The sequence below is a fragment of the Saccharomyces eubayanus genome, chromosome II (genome assembly GCF_001298625.1).
Source record: "Saccharomyces eubayanus strain FM1318 chromosome II, whole genome shotgun sequence".
Classification (NCBI taxonomy): Eukaryota; Fungi; Ascomycota; class Saccharomycetes; order Saccharomycetales; family Saccharomycetaceae; genus Saccharomyces; species Saccharomyces eubayanus.
The window spans coordinates 357,340-371,046 of record NC_030977.1 but is presented as its reverse complement, the minus strand read 5'-3'; the positions used below and the strand labels follow the sequence as shown (position 1 = coordinate 371,046).

Here is a 13,707-nt window from a genome sequence, read left to right as displayed (position 1 = left end):
AGGATGCGTTTCTTTTCCCTTATATCAGGGACATGATGGTAGCGGTCAAAAGCCCAATCAATGTAGTAACTTGGGAGATTGGGGCCACAATGGCAGCGTTGCCCTTAGAGCTCTTTGAGCTTGAACTGGCAGCGCTGGATGCAGAAACAGCAGCTTTGACATCGCCAGCGGTGAACTTTCTTTCCTCAGATTTGGAAGAGGTCTTGGAAGTTGTTTGGCTCGATTGCTGTTTGGAGGTGGATGATAGTTTGACAGACGTAGAAGTGGCACCGTTCTTGCAAACAAACGAGTCACCTTTGATTTCGCCCTTCTTCTGCAAGGCTTTCAAAGCGTTACAGGAGAAGTTGCTTGATTTGGATTCAACATCGGCACCACCCTTGACAGATTTCAAAGAGTTCAAATCCAAAACTGTGAAATTGCCAATGACTTCCAGAGTACCGCCAATGGTGGTTAGATTGTTGAAACCATCAATTTTTTGTAAGTGTGTGTTATTGGCAATGACAAGAGCACCACCGATGGTTGTCAAGTTAGAGAAGGATAAGTTTTTCAACTCACTATTGGAGACGATGCTGAAGGTCTGGCCCACTGTGTTTAGTTTAGTGAAATTTAAACTAGAGATGGAATTATTGATGAAACCCAATGAAGAGTTAATCTTTTTCAAACTAGCAAAAGAAGCAGAGTGCACGTCGGTCAAACTGATATTGTTTGCCCAAACCAGGTCATCGAAGATGATCTTTGTTTGGTTACCGTTGAACGAGAATTGCAGAGCGTCCGTCACAGCTTCGACAGGAGACTTGATCGAGGTCAGCAGCTTATTGTTATTTACGTTGAAGACGTTGACTTTTTTCAAAACAGAAAACCCATCGACAGATTGCAGCGACGTGTCAGAGATGTAGATATTGTTAGCAGATTTGATGTTGGAGGTGAAACTAGAAATTGCGGGGAGAGTAATCAGACTTATACTGTCGACGCTTTCCAGAGACCCGAAGGAAGCAGAAGTCAGAATGGTCAGACTTTGCAGGTTCAAAGAATCCGTGATGGACTGTAAAGAATCCGCAGCGAATGAAGTTAGTTTTGTAGCGTTGAATATAGTGAGCGAACCTTTTATTTTCTTGACGTTGGCCAAAGCACCTGTCTTCAAGCCACCGCCAATTGTGAGGTTTCCCACCAGTGTTTCGCAACCGCTATACTTGTCCAAATCGCTCTGCGCTGTAGCTGTAGCATGCGAGCTTATAGAACAGGAAGAGGGTGGTTGGGAAGAAGAGGAGGATGCCGAAGCAGCGAGAGCGGACGTTATTAAGAGGGCGGACGAAGCGATCAACGACTGTAGTTTCATATTCGGGGGCTTTTCCTTGTTTTCTTTTTTAGTTATGTGTACTATACTGTGATATGTAACGAACGTATTGTTTCACTGTATATAGAACAAGACAGTAAATCACAAGAATAAGAGTGCTATTTATATGTTTGTTTGTGTGTGCTCGTAAGGAGTCCTGTCCTGGCAGGTTGCATAACGAGAGTCAAAGTTGACGCTACGAAAACTCAGCCCAGTGATTAGACATTACTCTTTGTGGTAACAATCTTTGATCGGTTCCGGATCAGGGCACAAGCGCTATTTTTAGAGCCTGCCACTACCATCACCTACTCAGGTCCTTAACTAATTATTACATCCCAGCTTTGTGGTTTTTTTCCCTCAAGGATACAAAGAAGCGGTGTTTATGTGCATTACCGGAAAGAGAATTAATTGAGCAGGCGGGGCAAGGGGAGACGGACTAAACGAACCCGAAGAAGAAAATTAAAAAAAATACAAAATTGAAAAATGAAAAATAGCCGCCCAGCTGGTCACGTGCGCTGTAACCCGTCCTCACCCTAAAAGAGAGCGACCCGCCCACCCTTTTTTTTCCATTTCGTTTCATTTTCTGAAGCCACCGCGCAAGAAAAAGAAAAGCGGGCAATTACTAATGCGATCCCACCGTGAGAGACGTGGTATGGCAATAGCATGACGATGGGCTCAGCGCAACAGCACCCACCAAACACTACGCTATGCTATTATACTATATTATGTTTCTACCTTATTAAATAACAAAACACTTTTAGTAACAATATGTGTAAGCGCTTTATGCACCACTCTTGTCTTATAAGTGCTACTACATTATCTTGTGCTCATTCGTCCCTTAAGGTTTTTCGCATTCTCTACATCTCCTCTTTTTTGTCTTACTCTCTCACTCAGTTTAGGAAAAAATCGGTTCTTTTTTTTTTTCTTTTTGATTTTTTTGATTTTGATTTTTTTTTTTTTGGTTTCTTCTTGAATCTGTAAAGAAACAAGAACAGAAAGTTAAATTTAGGAAGATAACAAACGCCTCCTATTAGCAACAGATAGAAGTTTTACGTCTATTATTCCTGCCGAATAATATTTCTGATCATACCTCCTACAGCTATCCCCCCCCTTCTTTATCAGTTTGGGGCCTTTAGCGACTAGTATATATACGTACACCGACCAAGGAAAAAGAACAATACACTATAATATGAGCAGTCGCAAAAGCACCGCTTCCAGCTTGTTGTTACGACAATACAGAGAACTGACAGACCCCAAAAAGGCCATTCCTTCTTTTCATATAGAGCTGGAAGATGATTCTAACATCTTTATTTGGAACATAGGTGTCATGGTACTAAATGAGGACTCTATTTATCATGGCGGGTTTTTCAAGGCCCAAATGAGGTTTCCAGAAGATTTTCCCTTCTCTCCACCGCAGTTTCGTTTCACCCCAGCCATCTACCATCCAAACGTCTACAGGGATGGTAGGCTTTGTATTTCTATTCTCCACCAAAGCGGGGATCCTATGACTGACGAGCCAGATGCTGAAACGTGGTCCCCCGTGCAGACCGTGGAAAGTGTCTTGATCTCTATAGTGTCTTTATTAGAAGACCCTAACATCAACTCGCCTGCCAACGTGGACGCTGCTGTTGACTATAGGAAGAACCCCGAACAGTACAAACAAAGAGTGAAAATGGAGGTGGAGAGATCGAAACAAGATATCCCTAAGGGTTTCGTAATGCCCACTTCCGAATCAGCTTACATATCCCAAAGTAAACTAGATGAGCCAGAATCAAATAAGGATATGGCAGATAATTTCTGGTACGATAGCGATTTGGATGACGACGAAAACGGGTCTGCCATTCTACAAGATGACGATTATGGTGGTGATGACGGAAATAGTCATGTCCCGTTCGATGATGACGACGTTTATAATTACAATGACGAGGATGATGACGATGAAAGAATCGAGTTCGAAGACGATGACGACGATGATGATGACAGTATAGATAACGACAGCGTCATGGATAGGAAACAGCCTCACAAGGCCGAGGATGAAAGCGAAGACGTAGAAGATGTAGAAAGAGTTTCAAAGAAAATATAAAAAATAAGAAAAAAAAAAAAATCAAGAAAAAAAAAACATTAACCCATATTCAAAACGCAAGAACTCCCAAGTCATGAGTTATCTCTATACATACGTAATAAATTCTCCACACTAAGCAGTACACCATCTTATCTTTCCCATACTATAATCTAATCATCGGGGGAAAAAGGGAAATAACAAAACCTCCAATAGAAAGAAGGAGAAAAAAACGATGATCTAATCGGTCGTCACTTAATGCCTCTCATATTACGCCAAAGGAGGAGAGGACGAAAAGAGTTCAATAACAAAAGAGTTTACACTATTTCATCACCCTACGTTACCTCACAAATCATAAATGTGTACATTAAGAAAGTTTTCAAAAGAAGAAAGAAAAATAATAAAAAAACGTCAAATTCATCCTTTTCATAGTTCCTAAGTTACTGTACTTTTTCAAATATATATATATATATATCTTTATACATATATGTATACATCTATATCTCTTTGCATCTAATTCTTCATTTCCTTACCTTATTGCCTTTATATCCTTATCGGCTCTTGGGTAACGCCTAATTTTTTTTTGTCATTTACCCGCAATGAAGTAATAAGGCATTTTCATTTCTCAAAACGCGTTTCAATCGATCTTTGCGAAAACGAAAAAAATAAAAATAAAAAAGTAGTAATAATAGTAGCAGCTCAGGCTGGGAAAAAATTTATTTTTTGAAATATACAGCCTATATTCAATCAAGTATAGCTCCCTTCAAATTCGTATTTGCTTGTTGGACTATCATCTTCATCACCCAAAGTTCGCATCTGAACGTTGTTTTGGCATTTCAACTTTGATTCATAAACAGGACCAGAGAGAATATGGTATCACCAACAAAGATGCTGATTAGGTCTCCATTAAAGGAAACGGACACGAACCTGAAACATAACAATGGCATTCCTGTATCAACAGCAACGGCAACGGCCCATTTGAACGCGCTCCCTAACGACAACAATGGCAATAACAACACTAATGAATCCTTCCCGAAGAAAAGGTCCCTTGAGCGCCTCGAGCTCCAACAACAACAACAACACTTACACGAAAAAAAAAAGGCTAAGCTAGAAAGGGCCAGGTCCATTGAAGGCGCTGTCCAGGTGAGTAAGGGTACAGGCTTAAAAAACGTCGAGCCAAGGGTCACACCTAAGGAATTACTGGAATGGCAAACCAACTGGAAAAAAATCATGAAAAGAGACTCTCGTATCTATTTCGACATTACTGATGACGTGGAGATGAATACCTACAATAAGTCTAAGATGGACAAGCGTAAAGACCTATTGAAAAGAGGGTTTCTTTCATTGGGCGCTCAAATCACTCAGTTCTTCGACACTACTGTTACAATAGTAATAACAAGAAGGTCTGTTGAAAATATATACCTACTAAAGGATACAGACATCTTATCCAGAGCTAAGAAAAATTATATGAAAGTTTGGAGTTACGAAAAAGCTGCTAGATTCTTGAAAAATCTCGATGTGGATTTAGAACACTTAAGTAAGGCCAAATCTGCTTCGTTAGCTACCCCCACATTGTCCAACCTTTTACACAACGAAAAATTATACGGCCCCACAGACAGGGACCCCAGAACTAAAAGAGATGATATACACTATTTCAAATATCCTCATGTTTATCTTTACGACCTGTGGCAAACTTGGGCTCCCATAATAACTTTAGAGTGGAAACCTCAAGAGTTGGCAAACTTGGACGAATTGCCTTACCCCGTTTTGAAACTGGGCTCATTTGGAAGATGTCCCTTTATAGGTGATAGAAATTATGACGAAAATTCTTACAAGCGCGTAGCAAAAAGATACTCGAGAGATAAGGCAAACAAAAAATATGCATTACAACTCCGTGCCTTATTCCAGTATCATGCTGACACTTTTATGAATACGTCTTCAGTTAACGACCAAACGAAAAACTTGATATTTATTCCTCATATGTGTAACGACTCCACCAAAAGTTTCAAAAAATGGATGCAAGAAAAGGCAAAAAGTTTCRAGAATGATGAGAAAAAGAAATTGGATGATGAGGTTATTCAAGATATCCATGATCACATTGATAGCAAAATCATTGATAAAGACAGCATATCCATAAAGGAAATTGAAGACGGGAAGCATTCGCTGGAAGAGGAAGAAGAAAATAAACACTTCATTGAGGAAGAATCTAAGAAGATCCTCCAACGGAAAAACCCAATTGCTACACCAAAGCTAAACCATCCAATACTAGCCACTTTTACAAGGCAGGAGACTGAAGAAGTGCCGGATGATTTATGCACTTTTAAAAAACAATCACGTCAAGCGTTTGAAATCAAAGCGAGTGGTGCTCACCAATCTAACGACGTAGCAACCTCTTTTGGCAATGGTCTAGGTCCAACAAGGGCGAGTGTCATGAGCAAAAACATGAAGTCATTGAGTAGACTAATGGTTGATAGGAAGTTGGGCGTAAAGCAAACAAATAGTAACTATAACACTTACACTACCGCCGCGACAACAACAACAACAACAACTACAACAGCTACAATAGCAACAGCCAAGGAAACTAACCATAAATCCAATGTAAATGTATTGCAAAAAGATGAGATCCGTTCGCAAACGATGATCAAAGGTAATTCCACACATACGGAAACCAACAACAAAGCACAGGATCTCCCAAAGAAACTTGTAAAGTCTGCATCCACTGGTCTAAAGTTCAGTAATGACGTCAAGATAATAACTACCGAATCTACAACAGCATCGAAGAAAACCACAACTTCCACACACACCACGTTAAATCCCAGCCTAAACACAACAACACAGCCAGCGAAGAAAGAAACAATAAAAAATTCAGGATACTGTGAAAACTGTCGTGTTAAATATGAATCTTTAGAACAGCACATTGTATCTGAGAAACATTTGTCTTTTGCTGAAAATGATCTAAACTTTGAGGCCATTGACTCTTTAATTGAAAATCTAAGATTCCAAATCTAAGAAAAATAATAGGGAGAACATCAGGTACCATTGGTAAGACAATTTAATTCGAGGCTGTTTTCATTATAAGTCTAAATAAAGAATCTATTAATACAAAGGTTTTTCTCATAACTCTTTTGTTGAGATAAACCATCACCACCTTATTGCTATTGACTTCCTTTTCATTTCACTTCGTCTACATAATATTGTTAGTTGCATATATGTGTATACATATATATATATATATATATATATATATATATATATTGTTTACCTAGATTAATCCCCCATCATATCGTAAGTCTGTTCTAATTGGATAATGTTGATGTAGGTTACTTGACGCGGTTAATTACTATATTTTTTCACATCTAACCGATACTTTACATGGCCCGAGACATGGGTAAAAAAAAAAAAGCTTCTCAACCTTATTAGTTGGCAGTTATATTTATAGTTTGTCATAAGAAAGCCTTTTATTCGAGCAACTGAGAAATATTAGTGTAAGAGATGTGTGACAAAGATGTTCATGTCAGTGAAGATGTTGCTGGCGACGAAGGTCCTTTTAGAAATGCTAGACCAAGATTAATTGTGCTTGTAAGGCACGGCGAAAGTGAGTCAAATAAAAACAAAGAGGTAAACGGTTACATCCCTAATCACTTGATCCCTTTAACTAAAACAGGCCAAATTCAAGCTAGGCAAGCCGGTATTGACTTACTCCGTGTTTTAAACGTAGATGACCATAATTTAGTGGAAAATCTGGCTGAAAAATACATTGGGGATGAAAGTAGCAGGAGAACTTTACCTTTAAAGGACTATACCAGAATAAGCAAAGAAAAGGACGTGAACGTGCTTTTCTACACATCACCTTACAGAAGGGCAAGGGAAACTTTGAAAGGTATTTTGGACGTCATTGATGAATATAATGAATTGAATAGTGGTGTGCATATTTGTGAAGATTTGAGGTATGACCCCTGCGGTAAACAGAAGCATGCCTTTTGGCCCAGAGGAATCAATAACAGTGGAGGGGTTTACGAAAATAATGAAGACATTATCTGTAAAGGAAAGCCCGGTAAATGTTACCTGCAATATCGGGTTAAAGATGAACCAAGAATAAGGGAACAAGATTTTGGTAACTTCCAAAAAATCAATAGCATGCAAGATGTCATGAAAAAGAGATCCACGTATGGACATTTCTTTTTCAGGTTCCCCCATGGAGAAAGCGCAGCAGACGTATATGACAGAGTAGCCAGTTTTCAAGAGACTTTATTCAGACACTTCCACGACCGACAAGAGAGAAGACCCAGGGATGTCGTTGTTCTTGTTACACATGGCATCTACTCCAGAGTTTTTCTCATGAAATGGTTCAGATGGACGTATGAGGAATTTGAATCATTCACTAATGTTCCTAATGGGAGCGTAATGGTAATGGAGTTGGACGAATCAATAAACAGATACGTCTTGAGGACCGTATTACCTAAATGGACAGATTGTGAGGGAGACCTCATAACATGATATTTAAATGTTATACATATATTCTATTTATTCACGAGAATGTTATTGTTTTATTTTTTAGCTCGAACCGACCCTTATATGACAGCTGCATCTGTATGATTTACATCTTCGAGAAGTCTACCGCAATTAGACCCTTTTGTAGCATCCTCCTGCTCATCAATTGCCATTTTAAGATGCAGCCTATCGGTTCATAAGCTCAATGGCGTTACCCGCGCTTCGTACATTCAGCTTCCTCTAATAATGCCACACCTGGACACCTCTGTTTCGGCATCCAGTTTTTTTTTTCAGTAACATGTGAGATTATCCGAACTTCATAAAGCAATCACACAATTCTCTCGGATGCCACCCTGGTTGAAACTGACAGGTGGTTTGCTACGTAACCAAATGCAAAGGAGTCTATATGCCTTTGGCCTCGAATTCTGTAGCAGAGAATATAAAGGGCAGCATAATTTAGGAAGTTAACAAACCTACATCATTTTGGTTTTTCTAGGATCTTAGGTTTCCCTTCGTAATTTAATTTTTCTCTTATTATTCTTTTTATTATTCCTTCTTAAAATCTATAACTACAAACACACATACACATACACTAAAAATGGCTAGAACTTTCTTCGTCGGTGGTAACTTTAAATTAAACGGTTCCAAACAATCCATTAAGGAAATTGTTGAAAGATTGAACACTGCTTCTATCCCAGAAAACGTCGAAGTTGTTATCTGTCCTCCAGCTACCTACTTGGACTACTCTGTCTCTTTGGTTAAGAAGCCACAAGTCACTGTCGGTGCCCAAAACGCCTACTTGAAGGCTTCTGGTGCTTACACTGGTGAAAACTCCGTTGAACAAATCAAGGATGTTGGTGCTAAGTGGGTTGTCCTAGGTCACTCTGAAAGAAGATCTTACTTCCACGAAGATGACAAGTTCGTCGCTGAAAAGACCAAGTTCGCTTTGGGTGAAGGTGTCGGTGTCATCTTGTGTATCGGTGAAACTTTGGAAGAAAAGAAGGCCGGTAAGACTTTGGACGTTGTTGAAAGACAATTGAACGCTGTCTTGGACGAAGTTAAGGACTGGACCAATGTCGTTGTCGCTTACGAACCAGTCTGGGCTATCGGTTCCGGTTTGGCTGCTACTCCAGAAGATGCTCAAGACATTCACGCTTCCATCAGAAAGTTCTTGGCTTCCAAGTTGGGTGACAAGGCTGCTAGCGAATTGAGAATCTTATACGGTGGTTCCGCTAACGGTAGCAATGCCGTTACCTTCAAGGACAAGGCTGATGTCGACGGTTTCTTGGTCGGTGGTGCTTCTTTGAAGCCAGAATTTGTTGATATCATCAACTCTAGAAACTAAGTTTAATAAAATTATTATATAAGAATATTACCTTCCTTTCTTTATATCTAGTGTTATGTAAAATAAATTGATGACTATGGAAAACTTTTTTGAACTTGAAGCATCTTTTTTCTTTTATGTATTTGATCGCATGTTATATAGAAGCTGTCGTAAGCTGGTTCCACAAGATTAATTAATCGAAAATATCAGCATGTACATACCTTAGTAATCTTCAAAAGCAGGAACTTTGAGCCCATTTACAATATTGACGAGTAATCAGTAATATTTATGTTTTATCTTATTCTTAGATGAAGACATGAATGAAATTATCTAGGATGATGTTTTATGTTTTTTCCACGTAAGTACGATTTAAGTTGTGATGGTTTTTACTCAGTTAAGGGTGAGTTTTCCTAAAAGGATGAAATAATATAAAAATAAAACGGAGCAAAAACAAGAAAGCGTTCATTCATTAGAAAAACTGGATTTCAAGAACATTATAATGTAAATATTCCTTCTTACTTATTAGTGTGTAGATACCACTATAGCCGTCTATGCTTCGAAAAACGAAAAAAAAAGAACTATTTATCAAGACTTCTGTTCATCCTTTCTTCTGCAGCCCTAGCCCTTTGTTCTCTCATCAATCTACGTCTTTGTTCATCTGTCAAAGAATTCAGATTTTGTTGGTGAACTGATGGTATACTAGTCAGCTTTTTACCTGGCCCTCTTTCTGTATCTTTGGCAGATCTTTGTCTTTCCTTGGCAGCCTCTAATTCCACTTTGATCATGTTTTTAGTTCGTTCATTTTCCGTCGACTGCTTCAATTCATTGAGCTCATTAACCTGTTCTCTACTTAGTGGTTCGCCGATGTGAGATTCGTCCCAATTGGTGAAGGACTCGCCCAAAGTGTGTCTTGCAATTTGGAAAGCGTGTCTTACGCCATCATCCTTGGTCAAATCCCAGGGAGTTCTTCCCAATCTATTCTTGATCGTAGGATCACACTTTAAATTGGAAAGTAAAACAATCACCATTTGTTTCATGCCCTGTTGCGATGCGTAATGCAACATCGTCGGAGTTAAGGAGTACTTGGTTTCAGGCTTGAGCTGGAATCTCCCATCAAGTTTGTTTTTCTTTAAAAAAACAATCAATAGAGGTGCTCTTCCTTTCTTTATCAAAGAAACCACTTCTTCTGTTTGCTTTTCCTCTGTAGAAAGCTCTTGCTTTTCTTCAGCGCCATCTTTTTTACTCAATGTTTCCGGCTTTTGTACCGTTTGCTTTATTGTCAAAGGTTCAGGCCTAGGCAAAATCTTCAGGTAGCAAAGTTCACACCATGCTTTCTTCAGCTCTAATACTGTGGGCCTACTTGTGGTGAAAGGAAAACTTTTAATCCTATCGTCGTCTTTATTCAAGATGGTATTATCAGTGAAAATTTTTCTGTCACTAACATTACGAGCACGAATAAAAATGTTCTCACATTTTGACAGATAGGGCTCCCAGTCCTTCAACACGCCTTGTATATCTGTTCTTAGTGCGGTTTCGTTATACCTCCGAAGTGCAGAACCCGCCGAGTTGGCTTTGCCTTTCGCATTGTCCATTGCCGACTGAGAACCACCCTGCTTCCTTCTGGTAGTATACCTATGGAATGTCTTGTGCTCCAATAAATTAACAGCCTGCTCAATCAAAGTTTCATTCTTTTTGTGAGCATTTCCCTTGACATTGAGTCTGTGATGAGAAACAATCGCTCCTGCAAAATGACCACCTCCCACCATAAACAGGGCCGATATTGCCATCGAAGAGCTTTCTTGTGAATTCCAAGAATCCAAAGCCTCGTAAGGTTTTGAAAGAGATGCTTTACTGAATACAGATTTGTAGATTCCCAGAACTTCATTTTTTGGAAGAGTGCTCGATTTAAAGAAAATGTAAGGAGATTGTGTATTGAGGTGACTAACAACACTCGACTCATCTTCTCGAAGACTTAGTTTTTTCATATCGTCCTCAATTATGCTTTCCATGTAATCATTAACAGATGCGTCCGATTCCTGATCACTAACTCCTTCACTTTCGTCTGCCTCACCACTAGAGGACTGTTCATTTTCAGTATTTTCATCTTTTGATTTGTTGTCAAGTTCTTTAGAAACTACCTCATTGAATTCACTCAGGGATAAGACATTCAGTCCCCTCAGGCTCCGCTTGACATTCATCAAGTGATAATCAGTCTGGTAGTGAGCCTTTTGAACATCTCTGGATTCGAAATCTACTTGGCAAACAGTACAACGCATGGAGTTTGATGGGCTCTTTTGCTGTAGTGACTGGACATCTTCAGTAGTCTTTTCCTCGTTCCGGTGAGACCCTGTATCTATCTCAATTTCTCGTAATGAATAATCAAAACTCATTAAGTCTAACGAATTTAGAAGCGGTTTAGATAGATCAAAAATGTAAAGGTCATTTTTCTTCAGTACGTTAGCCATTTTGTTCTGCTCTATAAATCCGCACCGGTATCAACTTTGGTAACAGGCCAGGTGATTATTCGCAAAATGGTTGTTTAAAAGAGTTAGTACTATGCATCCTTTTTTTCACTTTTCACTTTTTCATTTTTTTTCATTTTTCACTTTTTATTTTGCCACTATATACACATCCCCCTCTGATCCCAAGCAACTGCACAAAATACTTGGAAAATGATAAATAACAAATACGGATGCAAAGCAATGTCTCAAGATGAATATCGAGTTTCCTTTTAGACCATGTAAAGGATTTTTTTTTTTTACATATAAATATATTACTGTCTATAGTGCGATATGATATTTTTTGATACTACTGAGAACCAACTCTGTGGCATTCTTCCAAGAAAAACTTAATGACGTCTGGATCCATAAAAGGATGGGTTCCATGACCGAAATTAACGATGTAGTGCGATTTTCCACCGCCGAAACCCTCAATCATTTGCTCAACTTTTCTTGTTATTGTTTCTTTAGAGCCATACATAACACCAGGATCCAAATTGCCTTGCAAGGTAACACCGTGGTCCTTATTAATCTTGACAGCTTCCCTTGGGTCCCAGGTCCAGTCCAATGAAACAACATCGTATCCAGAACCGCACAGCTTGTCTAGGGCGTACCAGGAACTTTTGGCAAAGACTATCATAGGGATTTTTTCCTTGATGCCCAATTCTTGTAGTCTTTTTGGAACCTTTTCGGCAATTTGTCTCAGGTATGGTAGGGAAAACTCATCAAAATCCAAAGATGATAGTTCGCCACCCCAACTCTCAAATACTTGCAGTATCTGGGCGCCTGCCACCACTTGTTGACTCAAAAACTCAACAGCTACATCAGTAATCTTTTGTAATAGTTTATGAGAAAGCTCTGGATACATGTTAATCCATTGTTTGGCAAATCTGAAAAGACGAGATCCGCCACCTTCAGTCATGTAGACCAATAAAGTCCACGGCCCTCCACAAAAACCAAATAACGGAACCTCACCGTCCAGCTTCATTCTTGTCATGGTGATTGCCTTGAAAGCCCAATCTAGCTCTTTCAAAACATCGACCTTATAATCTAAAACGGTTTGGAGGTCTTCTGGAGTCCTCAAAGGTTCTGGAAAATGTGGACCTTTACCTTCGAGCATTTCAACCTTCATGCCCATGGCTTGAGGAATAACCAAGATATCACTGAAAATAATGGCTGCATCAATAAGGCCCCTGTAGCGTCTCACCGGCTGGATAGTAATCTCGGAAGCGATTTCCGCATCCCTGCAAGTCTGGAAGAAATCACGGTTGTCTTTCACTTCATGATATTCTGGCAAATAACGACCAGCTTGGCGCATGATCCAGCATGGTGGTCTTTCGACTTTTTCACCCTTGGCAGCCCTTAATATCAAATCGTTCTTTGGGGCGGGAAAGTGGCTCATAGTTTTAGCAGTATCTCTAGCTTCTTTTTTGTTCTAATAGCTAGGTCAGGAATCTCTATTCAGCAAAGGTCGTTTGTGAATTGGCCGTCCGTACTTTCTAATTACTTTGACTGTTTCTTTAAAGCATCATTGGCTCGAGCATTAGTGACACGAATAGCAAAACATTTCGTTGACAAAAATAAAATTGTCTCTTTATTTTTTCCCTCTTTTCCATGGCGTCAAAAACCCCGAACCCTGTATAAACGAGGAGCTGCATGGTAGCGCCAAAGGAGGCAGATAATCTTCGACACTACTGACAAAACAACGTCAACTACATGCGGACGATGCCTTAGTTGACAGCAAGAAAATCGATGCACTCTCGAAAGTGTAGGGCATCCGTTATGGCACCTGTTGACAAATAAAACCAAGGCGGGGCTAAATGTTTACCCGTACATACGTACTGTTACATACTGTATGCACGCTACGCAGTCTCGCAGAACATCAAATCTGCTTACAGAAGCGCGAAAAGGTAAGTCTTTAAAGAGCGAGCTTACATCGAACGTTTTAGAATACGTATGCCCAGCAAAGGGACCGGATGACGCCCATTCCGAAATCCAGCTT

The 13,707-nt window shown here is 39.5% G+C and overlaps 7 protein-coding genes across 7 annotated transcripts; 4 read left to right on the top strand and 3 right to left on the bottom strand.

The window, feature by feature from the left end:
• Positions 1-19: 19 nt before the first annotated feature.
• Positions 20-1,336, bottom strand: PST1 (Pst1p; the record flags this gene model as incomplete). The annotated part of the gene is made up of 1 exon (XM_018363495.1): positions 20-1,336. The coding sequence occupies one exon, from the start codon at positions 1,334-1,336 to the stop codon at positions 20-22; it is 1,317 nt and encodes a 438-aa protein (XP_018223624.1).
• Positions 1,337-2,522: 1,186 nt separating this feature from the next.
• CDC34 (SCF E2 ubiquitin-protein ligase catalytic subunit CDC34) lies at positions 2,523-3,416 on the top strand (the record flags this gene model as incomplete). Its single annotated transcript, XM_018363494.1, has 1 exon — positions 2,523-3,416. The coding sequence occupies one exon, from the start codon at positions 2,523-2,525 to the stop codon at positions 3,414-3,416; it is 894 nt and encodes a 297-aa protein (XP_018223623.1).
• Positions 3,417-4,262: 846 nt separating this feature from the next.
• DBF4 (protein serine/threonine kinase activating protein DBF4) lies at positions 4,263-6,401 on the top strand (the record flags this gene model as incomplete). The annotated part of the gene is made up of 1 exon (XM_018363493.1): positions 4,263-6,401. The coding sequence occupies one exon, from the start codon at positions 4,263-4,265 to the stop codon at positions 6,399-6,401; it is 2,139 nt and encodes a 712-aa protein (XP_018223622.1).
• A 483-nt stretch (positions 6,402-6,884) lies between these two features.
• Positions 6,885-7,889, top strand: DET1 (acid phosphatase DET1; the record flags this gene model as incomplete). Its single annotated transcript, XM_018363492.1, has 1 exon — positions 6,885-7,889. The coding sequence occupies one exon, from the start codon at positions 6,885-6,887 to the stop codon at positions 7,887-7,889; it is 1,005 nt and encodes a 334-aa protein (XP_018223621.1).
• Positions 7,890-8,481: 592 nt separating this feature from the next.
• On the top strand, positions 8,482-9,228 carry TPI1 (triose-phosphate isomerase TPI1; the record flags this gene model as incomplete). Its single annotated transcript, XM_018363491.1, has 1 exon — positions 8,482-9,228. The coding sequence occupies one exon, from the start codon at positions 8,482-8,484 to the stop codon at positions 9,226-9,228; it is 747 nt and encodes a 248-aa protein (XP_018223620.1).
• Positions 9,229-9,785: 557 nt separating this feature from the next.
• On the bottom strand, positions 9,786-11,672 carry VMS1 (Vms1p; the record flags this gene model as incomplete). Its single annotated transcript, XM_018363490.1, has 1 exon — positions 9,786-11,672. The coding sequence occupies one exon, from the start codon at positions 11,670-11,672 to the stop codon at positions 9,786-9,788; it is 1,887 nt and encodes a 628-aa protein (XP_018223619.1).
• A 343-nt stretch (positions 11,673-12,015) lies between these two features.
• Positions 12,016-13,107, bottom strand: HEM12 (uroporphyrinogen decarboxylase HEM12; the record flags this gene model as incomplete). The annotated part of the gene is made up of 1 exon (XM_018363489.1): positions 12,016-13,107. One exon carries the CDS (start codon positions 13,105-13,107, stop codon positions 12,016-12,018), a length of 1,092 nt encoding a protein of 363 aa, XP_018223618.1.
• Positions 13,108-13,707: the final 600 nt, after the last annotated feature.